Here is a 19,801-nt window from a genome sequence, read left to right as displayed (position 1 = left end):
GTATCCCGATCAGAAGACCCAGCTCGTCGCCTACCTCGCCCAAACCAACGACTCTGACCTCGAGAGACAGCGGCGTCTCCGTCGGTCGCGCAAGCTGCGGTGCTGCGGTATCGGGATCGGCATATTTGTGTTGGTCATCCTGATCGCCGCTGGAATTGTGTTCGGTGTTTACCATGTAGGTCTAGCTTGGTAACCAGCTTGACGACTAGTTTAGAGATGGTCATGAGAGTCTCATTTGCAGGCCGCTCACTGCATGGTCCTGTCGACCACTCTCTTGGTCCGCAGAAAGTCATCTTTGGAGCAATCCAGGGCAACTACCAGTGGCCGTCAAACTCGAACCTGCAGCCTCAAAACGAGTTCGAGAGTCCGTTCCCGATGATCCCCGAAGGCAGCTATCCTTCGTATCCGCTCCAGTCGCCGATCAGCGCCAGTGGTATCTCGGCCGTCTCGGTCAGCGTCCAGGGCTCGATTGTAAGTGGTTGTTGGTTGTGCTTTGCCGATCTTGGCCCTGGCATGTACAGTCTTGTCTCTGCGATGCCACCGTTCCCTCACGTCCACCGACTTGTCGCTAACGATGTTCTCAATGTTGTCAACCACACTGCACACACTGCACACGCTGCTCAACCCTTCGCCTCGCACCATCAACAGTCGGCTGGCTTTGTCCTCACCTCCCATAATCTCAACAACTCCAATGTCCTCCTCACCTACCACTACCATCTCTCGGACCAGTCGCTGCTGAGCCAAGTATCAGCCACCGTCAACACCCAGGGGACGCTGTCGCTCCTGGTCCAGGCTCCAACGGTGATTGTTGCCCAGAGTTACTTTGTTGCTGTCGAGGTCCAGCTTCCCCAAGTTCTCAGCAGTGCCCTCAACATCAGTCTTACATGCGCCAGCGGTAACGTCGCGGTCAACAATCTGTACTCGACTCAGTCCCTTGGGTATGTCCAGATCCAAGCCACCAGTGCTAATGTGGCCGTTTCGGTAAGCCTATCAAGCCAGCAGGAATATAGAAACGAGTGCATAGAGCTGCTAGTGCTTTGACATGCTCACTTACATTGTCGTCTGGCTCCAGAACGTGGCCACAGCAACCTCATCCAACTTCCATCTTCAAGCAACAAGTGGCAACCTGGTTCTCCAGGTAGGAATCGGTCGCTTGTGACTGTTGCTTCTCTGGTGTCGTTTGTCAACGGTCGTGAATCTCACCAACTACCGACTCCTCCAGAATTCCAGCATCAGCACTCTCTCTGTCGTCAGCACCAGCGGCAATGTCGGCCTCACGGCCGTGCGATTGGCTTCGCTCGATGTCTCGACCAGCAGTGGCAACATCCAGACGACCGTAAGTGCCACTGCATGGATCGTATCTTATTGTTCCTGGGCCGAGACAATACCGCATTTATCAGACTTCTAACAAGCCCTGGTGAATTGCAGGGGTCTTCGGCTTCCCAACACGCCGGTTTCACCACTACGAGCGGACAGCTCATGGGCGACATTGCCATCGGCTCCCAGCTCAAGCAGTCTTCCACCAGCGGCGACGTTTCGCTGAGTGTCTCGCTCACTGGAACTACCTCAACCGCATATTCCCTCGAATTCGGGGCCACGAGCGGCGATATCAGCCCCCGGTTCTCGGGCCCGATTGCCGGCTCCATCGGCATCACTACCAACTCTGGCTCGGTCCAGGTCAGCGGCACCTCGGTCGTGATGAACACCCAGACCGGCTCGAAGGGAGCCACCGGACAGGTTGGCGGAAGCACCTCGCCGAGCCACCTGATCGTCTCCACGACCAGCGGAGACATCAATGTTCAGTTCTCTTGAGGGGTGTCGACCTGACGCGACGGCCTAATCGCCCCTTTGCTTCGTCCGCAACATGGCGGCCCAATTTTGTGTTATATCTCCTTAAGCCACTTATGGCCAATTTCAATCCCCCACTTCAATACAGCGTGTCGGGGCCCATGCCTCATCAAACTTCCTCGAGACTACCTCTGTTCGGTCAGATTGGGTGTGGCATGTCTCCACCAAAAGCGCGCGCTGATTGGCCGCCGCCACTCGATGTGCACGTGACGGCTGTATTTCTTTGGTGCATGTTTGGTTCGGTGCCTGGGCCGCACTCTTCCCGACATCGTCCAGCCTTCGCTCTCTCGGCGCATCTGCCAACATCCATGATTTGCATTGGTGCCGTCTCAGCCATGCGCCGGTCGATGACCAAGTGTGCAAGCTTCCCAGCTGCTCGCTTTGGAGCGCGATGGCTTGCCAGCGAGGCTGCTCCGTCGCTGTCGTCGTCTCCGATTGTGCGGACGCCCAAGGAGATCGCTCTTCGGGTTGCCTGCACCCAGCTGCTGCTCACTCGCTGGGGCATCGAGGCCGTTGTCCAGAGCAACAGCGAAAAGGACGCCCAGGAACCCAGAATCCACGAGAGCTTTGCCGCTCTCAAACGCTCGATCCAGGAGGCCGGCATGGAGCCGTGGATGACTGCCAGGGTGAGCCTGCTCGACCAGCTGTCTGGGCGGGCGGGATCGTGCGATCTGGGGTGCAGATGGTTCTGGGGATTTGTCCGCCAGCTGACTTGCGCATCCTCAATAGGAAAAGTCGCTCATGGAGAAGGATCTGGGCAAATGGTCGCTGGAAGCCGATCTCGCGCCGCTGGTTCCGAGATGGGAGTCGTTTGGTGAGTATCCTATCGATCCCGTCGATCCCTTTGATCCCGCCGATCCCGTCGATCCTGTCGATCCCTCGATCCTGCTTTCACTGCCCCGAGGCCAGCTGCCAAGGGTCTCCGTGGCCGCGATGGCTCCGATCGGCCATAGACAGCAGGCAGGCACTGTCATGATCTCAACTCGGGGATTCGCTGGATGGTACTGGTTCCGACAGCTAACTGTGGGTGCTTCACATCGCAGGCACGCTGCTCTGGAGCCTCAAGATTGCTGACCGGATCCCGGCCTACTATCAACCGTTCCCTCGCGAGCACCTCTTCCAGTCGACGGCGATTATCCCGGCCTTCCCGCAGACGATCGACCAGTTTGTCCAGTACTTTGAGAGCGGTGAGGGCTCCAGGCCCTCTCATCAGGTCGACCCGGAGGCGTTCGCTCGGGAAGTCAACATGGCCGAGGCCTGGTTCTGGAGAAGCCGAGTGCAGGTCGTCCTCGACCTCAAGCGCCAGCTGGATACATCGCTCATCGAGCAGGATACGACCCTAGATGCTGCCACCAAGCAGGAGCGGCTGCAGGCCGTTGAGCAGGCCCGCAGAAAAATCCCCAGCAGCCTCCGAACCATCATGGACAACATCGAAACTGCCCTCGAGCAGGCCACGGCCCGGGCTCTTGAAGACGGATACATCTCCGAGGCCATCAAAGACGACTTTGCTGTCCAGGGCCGCAAGTACACCGACCTCTCTGACCACGACTTCCGGGATCTTGCCGAGTTTGCTGAGTTCCGGCTCGCGACCCTGGCCTGGCTGCACGGCTCTCAGAAGGACTGGGAGTTTGAGCGCGGAAGCGTCAAGTTCATCAGCGAGGTGGGATCGCTGTGGGCACCCAAGGCCTAGATCATATCCCCACATTGCGCCCGATCCATCGCTTTGAATACCTTGGCTTGGTCTCCGACACACGCTGCGATTCACTGGAACGCCTTGAAGTCAATACATCTCCAGCTCGGTCGAGGAGCTGCCTCTCACTATTTTGGGTGTCGGGGTCGGCAACAGCCACAGCTCTCCGGCTGCTTCTTTGCACGGTCTGTATTGGCGATGATTCGCACTAGATATTGCGGTCTTGGAGACGTCTGCGAAGATCGTGCCGCCTTGGTCAGTTGTAGTATCCGATTGGCGTCTGGCCATCCTGGATCCTCCTTGCCTCCTCCGCCAGGACGTTTCCGACTTTCTTGAAGACTCCCGGGGCCAGTTGCTTTGCCGTCTGCCGGCGACGAACCAGATATTTGTGGGAACCGACATTTGCCAGGCGGACATGGGCGAGCAGGAGTGTATGTCGTCAGAATCAATCGCAGCGAACGGGTCTGGAGAGCCGCACGCCCAATCGATCGGCGTATTCCCATGCTCCCGGGGAATGCACATCAGTGAAGCGGCGACAGCTACAACCGGCATATCGAGGAGTCGGATCCAGCCACCGTTACCTGAACCATATCAGAGAGTCCTCTGGGCTCGATCCCTCCCTCGCCGCTCTTCTGTATGCTGCAGATGCGTCCTCTTTCGTTGACGGCGACATAGACCCGCGCTTCGGCACACAGTTCTTCCAGGGGCGAGGCGTCGAGGATATGCCGTCTTCCGATCTAGAGGCGAGTCGCAGCAGTCGCACATACAAAGAGTCAGCGGACTTGTCGGCACTTGGCTTGTCATGCGGAGCAGCTCCAGACTTGCGTCGAGACAGGGGCCGTCGTGGGATTCTCGTGACGCTTGCTGGTCCGGGATCGACTCACCTTGCTCAGCGTAACGACGATGGGAAGGTTCTCCCAACCTCGGACCACTTCGCACTCCTCCTCTGAGACGTCAAAAGCAACCTGGCCATCCAACTGCTCGGCCGTAGCCTTGACCATCCTGGTGTTGTGGAAGGCGCCGCGAGTCGCCAGAAAGATGATGTCGAGCAGGTTGCCTCCATAGTCGAGGATCTGTCGGTGACGAACGGACATGATCAACTATGCTGTTTGACATGGCGGTGCCGGGCTCGGCCCCACGCCCCTCAGCCGGAACAACGAGAGCATGTCTGCAGGCTCACCAAGACGTCGATGTAGACCACAAAGCACGTTGAGCCTGGAATGATGCACAGGGCCTTGAGATCGAGTCCGCCTTCGGGGCTGTTCAGCAGACGGGTCATATACTGGCTGTACTCGATGCACAGATCTTCGACTTGACGTTGGCTAAGGACGGCGCTGAGCGATGGCGAGCTTTGGGCAGGCGGCGGCAGAGATGGGGACATGTTCGATCATGGATTGCGTCAGTCATTCGTGGATGGAAGGGAAGATGCATCTGTCGCCCGTTGATGTTCCGCTCTGTTCCCAGATTGCCGTGGTGACGGATGAAGGCACATCATCTCTACCAGTCCATCGCCAGTCTTCACTGACAATATATGCGACTGCTCTCGTTTTGCTCTGCACCGGCATTCTCCGCTGGTGAGGATGCTGCTGGCTGTTGCTCCCCGATCGGCGACGACTGGTGTCGGATCGTTGCTCGGGTTGGGCTGCGTCCTGTCTGGGCCCGAGATGCTAGGCGGCTGCCACCCGCCTTTGCAGCCATGCTCATCCAGCGTCTCCGTGCAGAATCGCCCTTTGACAGCGCCGATCGTGCTGGCAGTCCTTACCACTCGACCGAGCAGACAATCCGGCCCTTGTCACGTCGATCTTCGTCAATCGTTTCAGCGGTCTCGTCGAAGGCCGAGACCTCCGCGTCGCCCTCGGGATTGGGATCGATGGTCTCGATCTCGACCTTGATGCCGACGAGGACATCGGTTCCACCGTCGACGGACACTCGACAAGAGCCCGAGGCCTGTGTGATCATGCCGGTCTCGAGGGTCAGATGGCGGGCGTCCAGACGGTTTCGTCCATCGGCGCGGATGTCGCATTCGACACCATCGAGGATATAAGCCCGCTCCACAGGCGCGAGCAGAGACATGCTTGAGGGCGGTGGTGCGTGTGCGTGTGCGTGTGTGGATCAGGAGGGCGGCGGCCAGAGTGCCCTGTGCTGGATGATATCGGTTCGGAGCTGCGATCGTGCAGGCAGTTGCTGGATCGGATTCTGCTGATCTGCGCAACGGCAGTTCGCTCAGATTTGAGCGCCGGTCATGCGGAAGTCACATGGTGCGCCACAGGCAGTCCAACCAGGACCGCATCGCTCTCCAAGCCGATCGACCAGCGCGAATGCGAGCTCTGCTCGCCCGATGCTCGGATGCCAGGTCCCTCAAGTGTGCTGGCGGGTTTCGTCAATTGGAATGGCTCGCATCGGTTATGCTGTGCAATCGCAAAGTGGGACATGGCGCTCGAACACGAGACGACACCGCTTTAACTCGCTGGCAGAGATGTATGGGTGAGCTGCCCTGGGCATTCTTATTGTGCATCTGCGATGACAGTTTCAGCAGAGACAGACACAGCCGAGCACTCCTGTATTTGGTGCTCTGTTCCCCTCCAAAGCCACCAGGGCCACTTCCCGTTATTGGATGCCCTGGAATTGAACAAGCTTGCCGCTGCTGACGGCGACGCCGATGCGGCGGCCCTCGCTGTCGATGACCACAAGGACCTCCCAGTTGCTGCGGTTCCATCGATCCTGGCCGTTGGGCTCGATGGTGACGATCTCGTCCGAGCCCTCGGCGTTCGAGTACTTGGTGACGCGGCACTCGACGGACCCTGACGAGTCGTTTCGGAAAGCGATGCCCTCGACACCAGGGTTCTCCTCGACAATGAACGGCGAGTTCTTCTCCGTTATCTCAAAGTCGCGGAGGCCCATGACGACGCCGGGGGGCAGGTATGTGCCAAAGTGGATGGTGTCGTTGCGGTTGCGGATCTCGACTGCCTCCCAGCCCTTGCGGCCCCAACTGTCTTCTCCGTTGGGGTTAATGGGGAACCAGGCGCTACTACCGCCGCTGAAGCCCGATACGCGACAGAGGATCGTCTGGTCCGAAAGGTTCTTGACGGTGATTCTGCTGTTGGCCTCGTCGTAAGCCAGGCGCTCGAACCCGTGCGGGCCCGAGGGGGACTTGGCGGCTTGCGAGTCTGCGGCAGCGTCGCCTGCAGAGGGCGCGGCCGGGTCGGCGCTGTCGATTTCGCCGACGATGCTGATGATGGCGTCGACGGCCTTTTGGATATCCTCGTCTGAATCGGTCTCGAGCAAGTGGCCGGTCTTGCTGGCGATGGCCCGATGCACCTCGTCACCAAGCCTGTCGTGGCCGAGACGGACGGGCAGGGTCGGCCTGTGCTGGTCGGCGGCGAAGCGGAGCTCGTTCATGCAAGCCTTGCTCTTTTCGTAGCTGGGCGAGAGGCAGCACACAAAGGCCTTGCAGTTGCTGATGCTGTTGGCAGCCTCCTGGTCGAGGAGACCGTCGTGGCGGATTTTGTACTCTTCGAAGCCGATGGACAGGTCCCTGTCTCTCAGTCGCTGGACGAGCTTCTTGACCACGGGCTTATCGCTCCAGCAGTAGGAGACCACGATGTCGCTGTTGACCGTCATTGTTCTGGCTTTTGGCTGGGATGCGGTGCTTGACCGAGAAGCAGACCGAGGCACGCAGGAGCAAGCCGGACAGCAGCAAAGCCCGACAGGAGCAGACCGAGGCAGCGAGCCCCAGCACCCGTCGCCGCCTCCTTCGCTGGGCCGGGTGTTCGTTTGGTCTGGCCTGTGTCGCCGCGGAGTGTGCGAGGACCGCGGTCATGTGGGACACTGGCCAGACCGAATTTTTTTCGCTGCGAACGACTCTGGCGGGATCGACACCATCGCCCGCATCTCACCTGCATCTGCGTCGCCGTCTGCAGCCGGCAGCGAGCCTGAACAGCCGAAGCGCCTCCTCTCCAACGTCGGTCTCGCCCCGGTCGTCCCATCCAACAACACTCGCTCCCGACGGCGTCCACCATCCATCCACCCTGCTCCGCCGTTTGCACCTCCAGCCATGAGCCGCATCGAAGAGGACGTCTTGTCCCTGAAGCAGGCGATCGTCAAGAGTTTACCCGACAGCAAGTCATCGGTACTGATCGCCTCTCCCCCTGCGTCGCGGATCATGACCCCCCCCCTGTCCTCTCGGTGCATGAATGCATGGCCGCGCGACGTTGCTTGATCTTTGCGCTGGCCTGGCCTTGACCATTTCGTCTCGCTCCAACACCAGGCGACTCGCTCGTCGCGATGCTGGCGCTGATGGTCCTGGCGCTGAAGATCCTGGCTTCCGACCGTGGTGGCCTGCATTCTCCTGTCCTTTTTTTGACGACCCTGCGCTCTAACCCTCGTTCCTTGTATCTTTCATTGGCCGTCTCGACTTCTTGTCGACTCTTGGTTCTCGCCATCGGCTCATCAATCTATCGATCCATCGGGCTCCAACGATTGTGCATGCGCTTATTCTCGACGCATCCCTCAGGCCATCTCAGATGCGCTGCTCCGACTCAATCGCATCTCGGTGACCAAGGACCTGCTGAGAGTATGTCTCATTTGGCCGCTCGTGCTCGAACACCCTCACCCATCCAAGAGCAGAGGAAAGCGATCCATCCTCCGGCCCAAGCTCGTGATGGGCCGTTGTCATCATCCTCTCGTCCTCGTGATTTCTGCTCCTCGTTGACAAATCGTCGTCTTCTTGGTTCTTTTTTTTTGGGGGGGGGTGATCTTCAATCCCTTGGATATGTGCAGAAAACCAAGATCGGTGTCGTGGTCGGCGACCTCAGGAAAAACGAAAAGCTGAGCTCGGAGGTCCGACAGGCGGCAAAGAGCCTGGTGGGCAAGTGGAAGAAGGAGATTGAAGAAAAGCCCTCGACGGCAACAGGAGCGGCAGAGTCATTGCCGTCTCCATCCGCCGCCGAGACCAAGAAGAAGCTTCCTGGTAATGCCTGAAGATGCGTCCGTGTGGGTGCTGCGAGCTTCTCTCCGAACATGCAACTCCGGCACTCGCTATGGGCCACCCCCAGTCCGTTCGTCTCCTTAACCACACGACTCGCCGATCTGCATCGCTTTTGCAGCCATCAACACTGCTGTCGTCAAAGAGTCGTCTCCGGCCGCCGCGGCCTCGCCGGTTTCTTCGGCATCGTCAACACCAACGGTCCGAACCATCGCAGGCGACAAGCTCAAGTTCAGCTCCAGCGGCGACACTCTCCGAGACAAGTGCATCGGGATGCTGTACACCTCGCTCGCCAAGGACACCGACACAGGTCCGTCCGCTGCCTGAGTGTGTGGTTTGCGAATGATCACATAGTAGTGGGCTCTTTGCGCTGTTTGCAGCGGCTTTGACTGATCCATGGGCGATCGGCTTTGCCGACAATCTTGCTTTTGCAGACGGCAAGCGCCTGCTGAGTATCGCAATGAACATCGAGGCGTCCGTTTCCCGAGAGCTGGGATCCCAAAGCCCCAAGTACACGAGCAAGATCAGCTCGCTCTCCTTCAACCTGAAGAAGAACGCGGACTTGCGATGGCGAGTCATCACCGGCGCCGTTGGCGCCACCGATTTTGCCAACATGAGCAAGGAGGTAGGTCGATCCTTGCCCTCGTCTCGATCGAGGTTGTCTGTGCGTTGTCCCAGGATCCAGCCTGTGGCAGCCAGGGACAGAGCTCGCTCGCTGTGACCCGAGGATGGCAGCATCAGGAACCAGGGCAGGGAGAAGGTGGCTCCCTTTTCTGCTCTCGACTTTCGTTCCGTTCTGACGCTGGGCGGATCGGACGTGGTCTGTGCCATAGGACATGATGACGGCCTCGCGCAAGGCCGAGGTGGAGGAAGCCCACAAAGAGAGCCTACATTGGGCCGTCACGGCCACGGATACCCAAGCCGAGACCGACATGTTCAAGTGCGGACGTTGCGGCCAGCGCAAGACCAAATACTTTCAGAAGCAGACCCGCAGTGCTGACGAGCCCATGACGACATTTGTGACCTGTGTAAACTGCGACAACCGATGGAAGGTATGGTGGGGGGGGGGAAGGCCATCCATTCCGTCGTCCGAGACCAAGGCCGCCGTGCTGGTGAAACATCCAGCCGTCTGTGTGTCTGGTAGCGTTTGCTGATTCGATCTGCTCTTCTTCCTTCCGGTCGCTGTTCAATTGTGCTGCCTCCTTGGAATTATCGTGATCTCGCAAATCATCGATTGACGGGTGGGAATCGGGGGGGGGCATCGGATTCTGTTCAGTTCTGCTGAGGAGAAAGTATCCAGGCGTTGTTGTCCCCCTTTCCCTCAGCCGCATTTCATGCTTACTGTTCTCTTCCTCAATTTGATCGATGTTGGAGTTGTGGCGGTCTTGGCGGGATGGGTGATTATGACGGTGTGCGGCCATGTTTACTTGCCGTAGAACGATGGTGGGATGGGATGAGCTTTCGACAGGCGTGGTTGTCGCAGCGGTGTCTATGCGATCTGCGTCATTTCATTGTGTAATCTGTGCCGACTGTGTTGCTTTTGATGTGCCGTTGGGGTTGATGTTGCTGTTGCTGTTGCTGTTGGCATGGCTGTTGCGTTTCTTGCTTCCTTCTCTCCCCTTCTCTCCCCTTCGAATCTCTCATGCTTTCAGCTTTGCCGATTTGCAACAGCCAACTAATTGATATCAACGTCCAGCACAGAGGCAGAGATGAGGCGCCGGAGAGGGACACCGTTCTCGATATGGTTGCAAGCCATTCACCCACCAGTGAGACGGAAGAGTGAGAACAGGGATTCAGGCCGCGGTGATGTGAACCGCTTGATACGGAGCAGCATGTCCCTGAGTGTTCCTTAGTGACATGTCGGTCCTGGTGGACATGCTATGATATTGCATTCCTGTCCCGGTTCGACCACCAGGACATCTCCGCGGTTTCTCGATATCAAGATCGTCGACCTTCTCGAGTCACTTGGTCTCCAGTCCAACAGCCCTGCCTCATAACAGGGGGGGGGGAGTATCCCGTTTCGTGTTGGGTACGCCGTATATTGCAAAGCCGTGATAGGCAATACGAGGTCAGGGTGGAAGGGAATGGACTGGCTGGCGCGATACAGCGGAGGAGAGCGCAAGCAGCGTGGTTTCCGCCCTCCAGCGAGTGGAGTGGTATGCCGTAGCAGTCCAAAGTAGTATATGCTTTCGCGGTTAGATGGGACAAAGTTTGGCATAGACAGTGGCCAACGAGACTATGGCGGAGCAGAACACAGGCCGGGACAGGGATTCGCCGGGGCAGACTGGGGGCTGGGCTGGGGCCGACCGGGGGGGGGCGGTCATGACGGTGGTGTTGAATGTTGGTGTTGGTGGTGCTGATGACCCGAGCAGATGCCGACATCGTGGATCGGTTGCGACACAAATCAACAACCCTCCCCTGCCATGTCCTCGCAGCGACCAGAAGGAGCACGGCATGCGGATGGGGAGGGGAGCTGTATGAGCACAGACGAATGTGGCAGAAGGATGGAATGGGAGCTGGAAGGAGTGGAGTGCTCGTGAAGTGCCGTCAGAATGGCGGATCGGGATGGCGGATCGGGATGGCGGATCGGGATGATCAAGGAGAGCACATGGCCATGTGGACCAGCGGGATATCAAAGAGACTGCCCAGGGGGCGTGGGCCATCGAGGCAGAGAGTGGGAGGGCGAGCGAGCGAGAGAGTCGTAAGGGTGCTCACTCTCGGCGATATGGATGGTACTCGGAGCAGTGCGAGATCAGGGCGCTGATCTTTGTTCGGGCATATGCCATGCGGTCGCTGTGGCTTCGATATACATCGCCATGGGCATGGGCGTGGGCATCGTATCGTTGTGACCGGTGTGGTATCGGGGAGACCTCGGAGGATGCGGAATCTGCAAGGCAAGCCAAGAGGAGACCCGGTCAGCACCCGTGCGGGTGAATCGATTGCTATTCTATCTCTCAGGCAGCGATATCCAGAGCAGTGCGTCGAAGCCCGAGATCAAAGCGCCGTTGTCCGGCTGCCAACGCGGCCACTTACGATCGGTGTCGGGCGACTCTCGGTCCATGTAGGGCTTGTACGGCGAGCCGCCGCTGCTTTCGGGCTCGCTGCCATCGTAGCGAGCATCCGGGGTTCGCTCGTATGATCGGGAGTCCCGCTCGGGTGGCAAGAGCCGACTGTTGTTTGGGCAAAGTACCCGATCGTCTGGATCCACATAGCGATCTCGTGAATCTGGGTAGTGGTCGCGGGAACCTGCACAGCGATCTCGCGAATCGACATAGCGATCTCGCGGATCCAGATAGCGGTCTCGCGAATCCACGTAGTGGCTTCTGGGATCCGCATAGCGGTCGCGAGAGTCCATAAACTTCCCGTTGGACTTTGCAAAGTGCTCGCTTGAATCCACGAATCGGCCGCTGCTCGAGACCGGGTTGTGGCTCTCGCTTGGCGGCGGTGACACGAGCCAATGCCGATAGAGACCCGAGGGGCTGCTGGCCAAGGCGCGGGACGAGGCATCCATATCTCGTCTGAGCGCCTGCTTGGGGCCATCGTGGTTCTCGAGGAAGCAGGATTCGGTCTGGTGCACCCGGCGGTGCTTCTTGAGATCCTGGGGACGCTTGAACCCTCGTCGACAGGTCTGCGGGGAAAAACACAGAAGGATGAGGCCGATGAGCGAAGCGAGCCACACCGACGGCAAAGGCCATCACAAGCAAACAGAGGTGGCCGGATGGATGGCCGGATGGATGGTCGCCGAGTATTGGGGGCCGCTGACCATACCTCGCAATTGTAGGGCTTGAGCGCCACATGGATCCGCAGGTGCGATGTGATGTGGTCTCGCTTGAGGGTCTGGACCTGGCAGTCGCCCCAGTGGCAGTTCAGGCAGAGGTTGTTTTGGAGCTTGCGGCCGACATGGTCGCGGGTGAGGTGGTGGTAGAGCGATGAGGGATCATGGAAGATCTGGTTGCAAGAATGGGGATGGTGCCATTGGCAGCGATACTCGGGCACATCGGGCGAGTCCCGGGTCGACGGCGGGGGAGTGCCGCTGGCGTCGGAGCCGTTGAGGCTACCATGGCCTGCAAACGATATGCAGGGCTCGGCAGCGTCGTTGCTTTGGGAGAGCATCTGGACGAGAGAGAGCATCGGACACAGAAGGCGGGAAAGAAGGATGGGATGGAACGCAAGGTGTGGACGAGGCGCGGTGAGCGAGTCGAACGGCGGGACCGAACCAGGGAAACAGAAGATGGTGGCGGGGCGGGGCGATGGAGGAGGAGGATGGAGCGACGGCGACGAACGACGGGCAGATGCGAGCGAGCAGTGGACGACCGGACTTGATCGGGGCGCTTGGAGCTGGGGAGTGGGTGTGGGGGGGGAGGTTGCTGATGCAGGCAAAAGGGCAAGCAATGCCCATCCGGGCGACGGGTCCAGGACCAGACCGGCTTACCTCGGAGTTGCGTTGTGAGGGATTGTATCGGCACTGCGTGCGTGTATGTGCCTGAGCGAGAGGCAAACCGGGCTGTGGGCGGGTGGGGGCACGGGGCTGTGTGCAGCGAGAGTCTTGGCGATGGAATCGAGGCGCCGAAGAGCGAGTGCCAAAGAGAGGGTCTGGAGGGTCGACTGGGGGGGGGATCGTTGGGGAAGGGACTGTGGGGTGCAAATCGATGGCGGATGAGGACGGTGATGGCTGGATCTGGAACGAGCAGCGACAGAAGGCTGGAGAAGCCGATCCTGCGCAGATGTGGGTTCTCTGGTGCTCACAGATGCCGTGGTGTGTGCTGGGGGGGGGGCAGCGACAGGACTCCAGCGATGTGATGTGATGTTTGGGGAGGAGGAGGACGAGGCAACCAGACGGGCGGGAAAGCGCGCTTATATAGATAAAACTGACCAGAAAACGGCAGGTATTGGGGCCGCTTGTCGGCGACGGGCAAGGCTGAGCGGGGGGGGCGAGTGGGTGGGTTGGATGGGTCCGGTGGCAGCAAGTCCCGGATGGCAAGAAAGGTGAAAGTTGCAAGTAAGCAAGTTTATAGTTGAAAGTAAGCAAGTGTATACTTGAAAGTTGCAGGTAATAGCAAGTAACAGCAAGTAACAGCAAATAGCGCCGGCGGCGGGATCGGAAACAGCGGTCTTATTCTGGGGCCGGGCCACGATCGTCTTGGCAGGCGACGAGCCGCCTTTTTTTATAGGACCAGCCATGCCATGCCGAGCCCAGCCCAGCCCAGCCCAGCCCGACACACCCTGCGCATCCTCCTGTTCACGCATGTGGCCGCCGTTGTGCTCGTCCCAAGCGAGGCTCTCGGACTGCCGTGCGCAGCAGGGCCGCCCTGTTTGTGCTTCTTACGCGTCTGTGCGTCTCGGCAAAAATACTTGGCGGAGGCACAACCGTTCTGGAAGGGCGTTTCGCCAAGGCCGAGCACCGTTGCGCCAGCCCGAAAATCCACTTGTTTATTTTGGGGGGGGGAAGAGCGCGGGTGAGCCGGACGAGGGGCCAGGTTTGCCAAGACCGACGCCAAGCCCAGAGCGAGCAAACGAGAGCGAATGGGAGCGAATAGACACGACTGCTTCTGCCTGAACGGCGAAACTGCCCTGGGGAAGGGGCCATTGCTCACCAGTCATAAGCTCTGTGGGAGCCGAATCGGCGGGGCGGGAGGCGATATATCTGCACCCGCCATCGCACCTGAGCCGCTGCTTTCGTTGCAAAAGAAGTGGCAACCCAACAAGCTGTGCCGTCCAATCCTCCCAACTGCGACCACAATCGCAATCCCGATCGCCGCAGGGAAGGGTGGATTCCGTTCCTCAAACAGCGACGACATCAACATCAACACGATGTAAAGAGCAGTGCCCCCTCTGTATTTTTTCTTCGATGGAAAGGCTATACCGTATCTCGGAGCGAGACAATAAGGAATCAAGAGAGAGAAAAGTGAAAGAGAGAAGAGAGAAACAACGAATGGGAAGCAAAATGTGGAGAGGGGGCCTCGGTGCCGGTGAAACTATGGGCGGCGATGGCAGGCGATGGGATGGGCAGGAGACTGTCGGCGGGAGAGGGAAAAAGGCGCAAGTGCATGATGATTATTTGCCAGCGGGGAAGAACTCAATCATGATCTCATCAGCAGCGACGGACTGGCCGCTGGCAACATGGATCTTCTTGATCTTGCCGGCGCGAGGAGCGCGCAGGACGTTCTGCATCTTCATGGCCTCGACAATGGCCAGCTCGGATCCCTCGGCGACATCCTCGCCCTCCTTGACGGCAACGCTAACGACGGCACCGGGCATGGGGGCAAGAACGACCGAAGTCAGATCGAGCTTGGGGCGCTCCTTCATGTGCTTGCTGAGCTCGTACTGCTGCTTGGAGAGGACGAGCACATCGAACTGGAGAAGCAGAGCAGGATCAAAGGGGAAGAGTGTCAGCCAAGTCCGCCAGTCAGGTCCGCCAGTCAGGTCAAGTTAAGCCAATTGGTGGATCATGGTCGTCACGGCAGATGAGTTCGCCATTTGCACCCCTGGATCGTCCACTCTGCCACCACTACCACCACCACCACCACTACCATCCGGCTCTGATCCAAACGCACCTTTGTGCCATAGTGCTGCAGCTTGTAGCCGAGCGAGATGGGTTCCAGGAACTGCATGGTAAAGTCACGGCCGCCAATGCTGGTGTTGATCAGGGCCGAGTCCAGGGTCCAGTCGGCGTTGACGGTCACAGGCTCCTTGCCGTCGATGCTGGCCTCGAAGGTGCCGTCCTTCTTCTGGCGGATCTGGACCTTCTTCAGGGTGTCCTTGGAGGTGCCAATGTACAGCTCCCACGACGACGGGGCCGCCGAGACGCCGCTCTCGATGAACGAGCCGCCGCCAGCCTTCCAGGTGCTCTCGCGGATGCTGCGCTTGGCGTGGACGAGGGCCGCAACCGACAAAAGCTCCGCCTCGGATTCCGCCGTCAGGGCGTGTCCCTTGAAGCCGGTGGGGTATTCCTCGGCAAGGAACTTTGTCGAGATCTTGCCGCTCTTGAAGCGGGGGTGGCTGATGACATCGCGGAGGAGGGGGATGTTGTGGGTGACGCCTGTAGGAGAGGGAGGGAGAATCGATGCAAATGTCAGCACAGGGCGGCGGCACATGCAGGCTAGTCTGGGGACATCCAACACCAACGCGAGCTGCAGCAGTGTGAAGTCGGCGCTAAGGAGCACGCACGGGTCCTGTTGCTGTTCCTCGACACGACGCACAGCAGCAGAGCGAAGGAACTGCCAGATTCAAGTTACACCCCCCCCCACTTTCAAACTCGCTGCCACCGCTCCACCAGTTGCTCTATCCAACGACTCACCCTTGATGACGTAGTTGTCCAGGGCCTTCTCCATGGTGTGGATGGCCTGGTTGCGGTTCTCGCCGTAGGTACAGAGCTTGCAGATCAAGGGATCGTAGTAGATCGAGATCTCGGAGCCTTCGACAATACCCGAGTCGCAACGGACCTCGCTGCCGGTGCCCTTGGGCTCAATGTACTTGTTGAGACGGCCGATCGAGGGCAGGTACTTCTCGGGGTCTTCGGCGTAGACACGGGACTCGAAGGCCCAGCCCTTGATGTGCACGTCATCCTGCTTGAAGGGAAGCTGCTGTCCGGCAGCAACACGGATCATCTGCTCGACGAGATCGAGGCCAGTGATGTACTCGGTGATGGGATGTTCGCTGTGGACAGCACGCGGATCAGCAAGAGAGGTCGGCCGTGAGGACTCAGCGGTGCAGATCCATAATGGCAAGGGCAGTGCGCCGAGACAGCCACCCCAGAGAAAAGAAGCAGAGACGTGGCGGACGACGGAGAGCCGCGGCGGCAACAGGCAGGTCCGTTGCAAAGAGACACCACCAAGCGACAACGAGCGCTACAGAGCAGCACAGCGAGCCGGCATACTTACACCTGGAGACGGGTGTTCATCTCAAGGAAGTAAAAGTTGCGCTTGGGGTCGACCAGGAACTCGCAGGTGCCGGCCGAGTAGTATCCGACACGCTTGGCGAGGGCGACGGCCTGCTCACCCATGGCCTTGCGGGTGGCGGCATCGAGATGGACACTGGGGGCCTCCTCAATGACCTTTTGGTTGCGGCGCTGGATGGAGCACTCACGCTCAGGAAGGTAATACTGCAGAGGGGGCCAGGGGAGAGAGTGTGTGAGCGAGTGAGAGAGAGGGACAGATGAGCACGGGGTGAGCGAGCCGTGAGCGAGCCGTGAGGCTGCAGGCATCTAGGCCACATCGACTAAGAGTCAGCCGCGATACCGTACCACGTTGCCGTGCTTGTCACCGATCAGCTGGATTTCAATGTGGCGGGGGTCTTCAATGAACTTTTCGACCAGGAGACGGTCGTCGCCGAAGCTGGAGCGCGCCTCGGATTGAGAGAGACGATAGGCCTCGCGGCACTCCTTGTCGTTCCTGCCAGCCAAGAGACATGGTGAGCGCACAATCCCTGGCGGAGAGCAGGCGCATGACACGATCCGATGCCGCTGCGTGGTGCAGGCAGGTAGATGAAGGACACGCCGTGCCGTACCATGCCGTACCATGCCGTGATCAAGCGCACGCCATAGCCAAGCATGCTCAAAGACAAGTCGCGACATGCAGAGGACGAGTAGACAGCTCACTTACCAGGCAATACGCATGCCCTTGCCACCACCACCGGCAGAGGCCTTGACCATCACGGGGTATCCGATTTGGTTGGCTGTCGGGGAGTAAGGCCGGGAGGATTGGATTGGTCAGGTCAGTTCGGGTGTCCAGAACAGGGGCATCTCTCGAGAGGCAGCGGTTCCAGGGAGCCAACAGATCCCAACAACAGACAGTGATGTCTCTCGGCGAACAGCGCAATGCGCGGACTGCTCTTGCGACGAGCGTCAGGGCCACTCACCGATCTCAACGGCATGGTCGGCATCCCGGACCTCGCCGTTGAAGCCAGGGATGGTGCTGACGCCGGCTTCCTTGGCAATGATTTTGCTCTGGATCTTATCGCCCATGGCAAACATGGACTTTTCGTTGGGGCCGATGAAGGTGACGCCGGCTTCATCGAGGGCGTGGACAAAGTGGCCGTTCTCGGAGAGGAAGCCATAGCCTGAGACAACAGAAACATGGTTGGAGTGGGCGAGGGAGGAGGTGCGAGGTGATTGATTAAGCCTTAGTTTCGTCACGATGATGCGGGGTTGAACCGAGGAGTGGGATAAACGAAGGGCGCACCTGGGTGGACGGCCTGGGCACCGGTCTGCTTGATGGCACTGATGATGTTGGGGATGCTCAGGTAGCTCTGGCCAGTCGGAGGAGGACCCTGTTCGAGAACGACAGTGGATGCGGCATGAGCCTGCTGCAGACAGACATAACACGATCGCGATCGAGACGATCGGGACGATCGGACTGACGACCAGCGATCGCGGCGCCGTCGCATCCGCGGAATTCGCTGCCAACACAGCCTCTCTGTGTCAGCACGGCCATCCCCCTGACAGGCCCCCCATCCCGCCAGCACCCCCGGTCTTGACACAGACCCGGTCGGCACCGGCCGCCACCAGAAGGCGGCGCGGAACGGCGTCACGTGGGGTGATGGCAGGACGGGAGAAGCCATCGGGAACGGAGCCGCGGAGGACAGGGAGAGCGAGGGGGGGCAGGCAGATGGAGAGAGAGAGCGGCGGCTCACAAAGAACCCGGCCAGCGGCGCCGATCGACGGGCTGGCTTGCAGTTGTTGAGGGGGGGGGGAGATCAAGGAGCATGGCGGAGAACGAAGCCAGCCGCGGCGGCAGCGACGCTTACCACATGGACAGCCTCGTCCGCCAGCTTGACGTGGAGCGAGTTGACGTCGGCATCCGAGTAGATGGCGACGGTCTTGATGCCCATCTTCTTGGCTGCAGGCCCCGACACACGATGCGCAATGCCAGACGCAAGAAACGGACGTGGTCAGCAACATGTTTGCAGAGCCAGACAGATGACGGGCGGGGTCGCGAGCATATCGACAATTGCATCGCTCGATATCTGCAAGATTGACCCTCCCCCCAGCAGCGTTGGCAGTGGCATGAGGCAGCCCCAGGCTTCACGCGACACATCTGGCTGTGGACAGCGTTCAACCCCGCAAGATCGAGATCGAGATCAAGGCCGAGCACGGGCATACGCAGAGTTGCGCATCTCTCGATCACCGATCTGGGGGCACTCTGTTGATGGCGGGACAAATGGAGCTCCGTACCGGTTCGGATGACACGGCAGGCGATTTCACCGCGGTTGGCAATGAGGATCTTGTCGAAGGTCTGCATGACAGATGGCCCGCGAGGCAGCGAGGAGGGTTTGTCCGAGAATGAGCGAGGAACATTGGGATGAGCCCATCCGACGCGCAGAAGACCCAAAGACAGATGAACATGGTCCCGAGAAACTCTATCGAGCAACGATCGGCCAACGATACGCGAATGACGCCTACGGCCGGGGCCGCGGGCCAGGTTGCTACTGATGCCAGGACATTTACCTTGCCATAGTCGGTGGTGGAGGCGACCGATCGGTAGAACACACGGACGTGCGAGCGGGCAGCGACGGGGCTGGCGCGGAAGAACATGGCCCTGGGCAGCATGGTGTCGAATGCAGACGGGCGTTCGGGTCAAAGGGCAGAGGAGGGGGGGAGTGCAATGAAGGAGAGGACGAGTCTCGAGACAGCCGGGACGGTCCTTGCAGATCGGGGGGGGAGAGGGGTGGCAGCAAAAGACAGGCGCCCAGCGGTCCTGGGTTTTAGGGCGGCCCAAGTCGGGAGACGAACCCGGAAGGCGGCGAGAGGAGAGCAACGAGACGGACAGCGAGGGCGGGGACGCGGCTGGGCGGGTCGGGAGTCAGGATGAATGGGGGGGGTGCCAGAAAGGCTCGGGCGTGTGAAACCACCACAGGCCCGGTGCGTGCTCGTGTGGACGGCGCTGGAGTGCTTGTTTGTGGTGGTTGTTCGTGGTGGTGCTCGTTCGTGGTGGATGTGTTGATGCATTTGATGCAATTTAATACATCTCGATGCACACTGCTATTGCGGTACGCCGCCAGAGCAGTTCCTCAGACTCGCAGCCTCGAGAGGGGCAATCGGGAGTGGCAGCAGCAGCAGATCGGGAGAGCCAACAAGCCTGCACCCTGTCGTCATTCCACGGCCGACTGACACGGCATGACACATCAGGGGCCGCGCTGCTGCGATGCTGGCCAGCATGTCCTGACCCAGAGCCAGGCTGTCCGGCCAAGCAGAGCCGTGTCAGCGCGTGTCTCCATGTGTCTGCGGGCGTTATGCCCTTGTGGCTGCGGCGTGACTGCCCAGACAAAGGGCTGTGGGGCTG

The 19,801-nt window shown here is 59.6% G+C and overlaps 6 protein-coding genes across 6 annotated transcripts; 2 read left to right on the top strand and 4 right to left on the bottom strand.

Moving 5' to 3' along the window:
* Nucleotides 1-2,195: 2,195 nt before the first annotated feature.
* BJ171DRAFT_420818 (uncharacterized protein) lies at nt 2,196-3,538 on the top strand (the record flags this gene model as incomplete). Its single annotated transcript, XM_053107453.1, has 3 exons — nt 2,196-2,474; nt 2,578-2,662; nt 2,892-3,538. The coding sequence occupies 3 exons, from the start codon at nt 2,196-2,198 to the stop codon at nt 3,536-3,538; spliced, it is 1,011 nt and encodes a 336-aa protein (XP_052969806.1).
* A 130-nt stretch (nt 3,539-3,668) lies between these two features.
* On the bottom strand, nt 3,669-5,724 carry BJ171DRAFT_561444 (ribosomal protein S5 domain 2-type protein). Its single transcript, XM_053113237.1, has 5 exons — nt 5,301-5,724; nt 4,719-4,887; nt 4,423-4,611; nt 4,120-4,275; nt 3,669-3,902 (listed from the first exon to the last, which is right to left on the bottom strand). The coding sequence occupies exons 1-5, from the start codon at nt 5,609-5,611 to the stop codon at nt 3,795-3,797; spliced, it is 933 nt and encodes a 310-aa protein (XP_052969805.1). The 5' UTR covers nt 5,612-5,724; the 3' UTR covers nt 3,669-3,794.
* A 293-nt stretch (nt 5,725-6,017) lies between these two features.
* Nucleotides 6,018-7,278, bottom strand: BJ171DRAFT_493636 (TIR domain-containing protein). Its single transcript, XM_053109931.1, has one exon. The coding sequence runs from the start codon at nt 7,157-7,159 to the stop codon at nt 6,146-6,148; it is 1,014 nt and encodes a 337-aa protein (XP_052969804.1). The 5' UTR covers nt 7,160-7,278; the 3' UTR covers nt 6,018-6,145.
* A 37-nt stretch (nt 7,279-7,315) lies between these two features.
* BJ171DRAFT_493634 (transcription factor S-II, central domain-containing protein) lies at nt 7,316-10,222 on the top strand. Its single transcript, XM_053109930.1, has 7 exons — nt 7,316-7,667; nt 8,052-8,111; nt 8,318-8,507; nt 8,644-8,832; nt 8,957-9,147; nt 9,356-9,574; nt 9,799-10,222. Exons 1-7 carry the CDS (start codon nt 7,593-7,595, stop codon nt 9,805-9,807), a joined length of 933 nt encoding a protein of 310 aa, XP_052969803.1. The 5' UTR covers nt 7,316-7,592; the 3' UTR covers nt 9,808-10,222.
* Nucleotides 10,223-12,093: 1,871 nt separating this feature from the next.
* On the bottom strand, nt 12,094-12,440 carry BJ171DRAFT_407976 (uncharacterized protein; the record flags this gene model as incomplete). Its single annotated transcript, XM_053107256.1, has 2 exons — nt 12,094-12,150; nt 12,291-12,440. Coding segments are annotated over 2 exons (207 nt in total), but the record flags the coding sequence as incomplete, so codon positions are not given.
* Nucleotides 12,441-14,325: 1,885 nt separating this feature from the next.
* BJ171DRAFT_493628 (carbamoyl-phosphate synthase L chain, ATP binding domain-containing protein) lies at nt 14,326-19,278 on the bottom strand. The gene is made up of 11 exons (XM_053109929.1): nt 18,967-19,278; nt 18,694-18,754; nt 18,267-18,358; nt 17,702-17,789; nt 17,379-17,579; nt 17,123-17,195; nt 16,765-16,912; nt 16,403-16,623; nt 15,820-16,178; nt 15,077-15,561; nt 14,326-14,876 (listed from the first exon to the last, which is right to left on the bottom strand). The coding sequence occupies exons 1-11, from the start codon at nt 19,066-19,068 to the stop codon at nt 14,577-14,579; spliced, it is 2,130 nt and encodes a 709-aa protein (XP_052969801.1). The 5' UTR covers nt 19,069-19,278; the 3' UTR covers nt 14,326-14,576.
* Between the last annotated feature and the right edge of the window lie 523 nt (nt 19,279-19,801).

The sequence above is a fragment of the Polychytrium aggregatum genome (assembly GCF_025602895.1).
Source record: "Polychytrium aggregatum strain JEL109 chromosome Unknown BJ171scaffold_7, whole genome shotgun sequence".
NCBI lineage: Eukaryota > Fungi > Chytridiomycota > Chytridiomycetes > Polychytriales > Polychytrium > Polychytrium aggregatum.
The sequence above is the reverse complement of the archived record's forward strand: the minus strand, read 5'-3'. Positions and strand labels throughout refer to the sequence as shown.

Excerpts from the sequence above, each read along its gene's own strand:
- BJ171DRAFT_493628 (XM_053109929.1), bottom strand. The coding sequence starts at position 19,068 with ATGCTGCCCAGGGCCATGTTCTTCCGCGCCAGCCCCGTCGCTGCCCGC. Across the intron at positions 17,580-17,701 it reads TGCCCAGGCCGTCCACCCAG|GCTATGGCTTCCTCTCCGAG; the intron begins GTGCGCCCTTCG and ends CTGTTGTCTCAG. Across the intron at positions 15,562-15,819 it reads GGACAACTACGTCATCAAGG|GCGTCACCCACAACATCCCC; the intron begins GTGAGTCGTTGG and ends CCTCTCCTACAG.
- BJ171DRAFT_493636 (XM_053109931.1), bottom strand. The coding sequence starts at position 7,159 with ATGACGGTCAACAGCGACATCGTGGTCTCCTACTGCTGGAGCGATAAG.
- BJ171DRAFT_493634 (XM_053109930.1), top strand. The coding sequence starts at position 7,593 with ATGAGCCGCATCGAAGAGGACGTCTTGTCCCTGAAGCAGGCGATCGTC. Across the intron at positions 7,668-8,051 it reads TACCCGACAGCAAGTCATCG|GCCATCTCAGATGCGCTGCT; the intron begins GTACTGATCGCC and ends CGCATCCCTCAG. Across the intron at positions 8,833-8,956 it reads CGCCAAGGACACCGACACAG|ACGGCAAGCGCCTGCTGAGT; the intron begins GTCCGTCCGCTG and ends TTGCTTTTGCAG.
- BJ171DRAFT_561444 (XM_053113237.1), bottom strand. The coding sequence starts at position 5,611 with ATGTCTCTGCTCGCGCCTGTGGAGCGGGCTTATATCCTCGATGGTGTC. Across the intron at positions 4,888-5,300 it reads ATTGTCTGCTCGGTCGAGTG|CTCGCCATCGCTCAGCGCCG; the intron begins GTAAGGACTGCC and ends GCCTGCCCAAAG. Across the intron at positions 3,903-4,119 it reads GACTCTCTGATATGGTTCAG|ACGGCAAAGCAACTGGCCCC; the intron begins GTAACGGTGGCT and ends CGTCGCCGGCAG.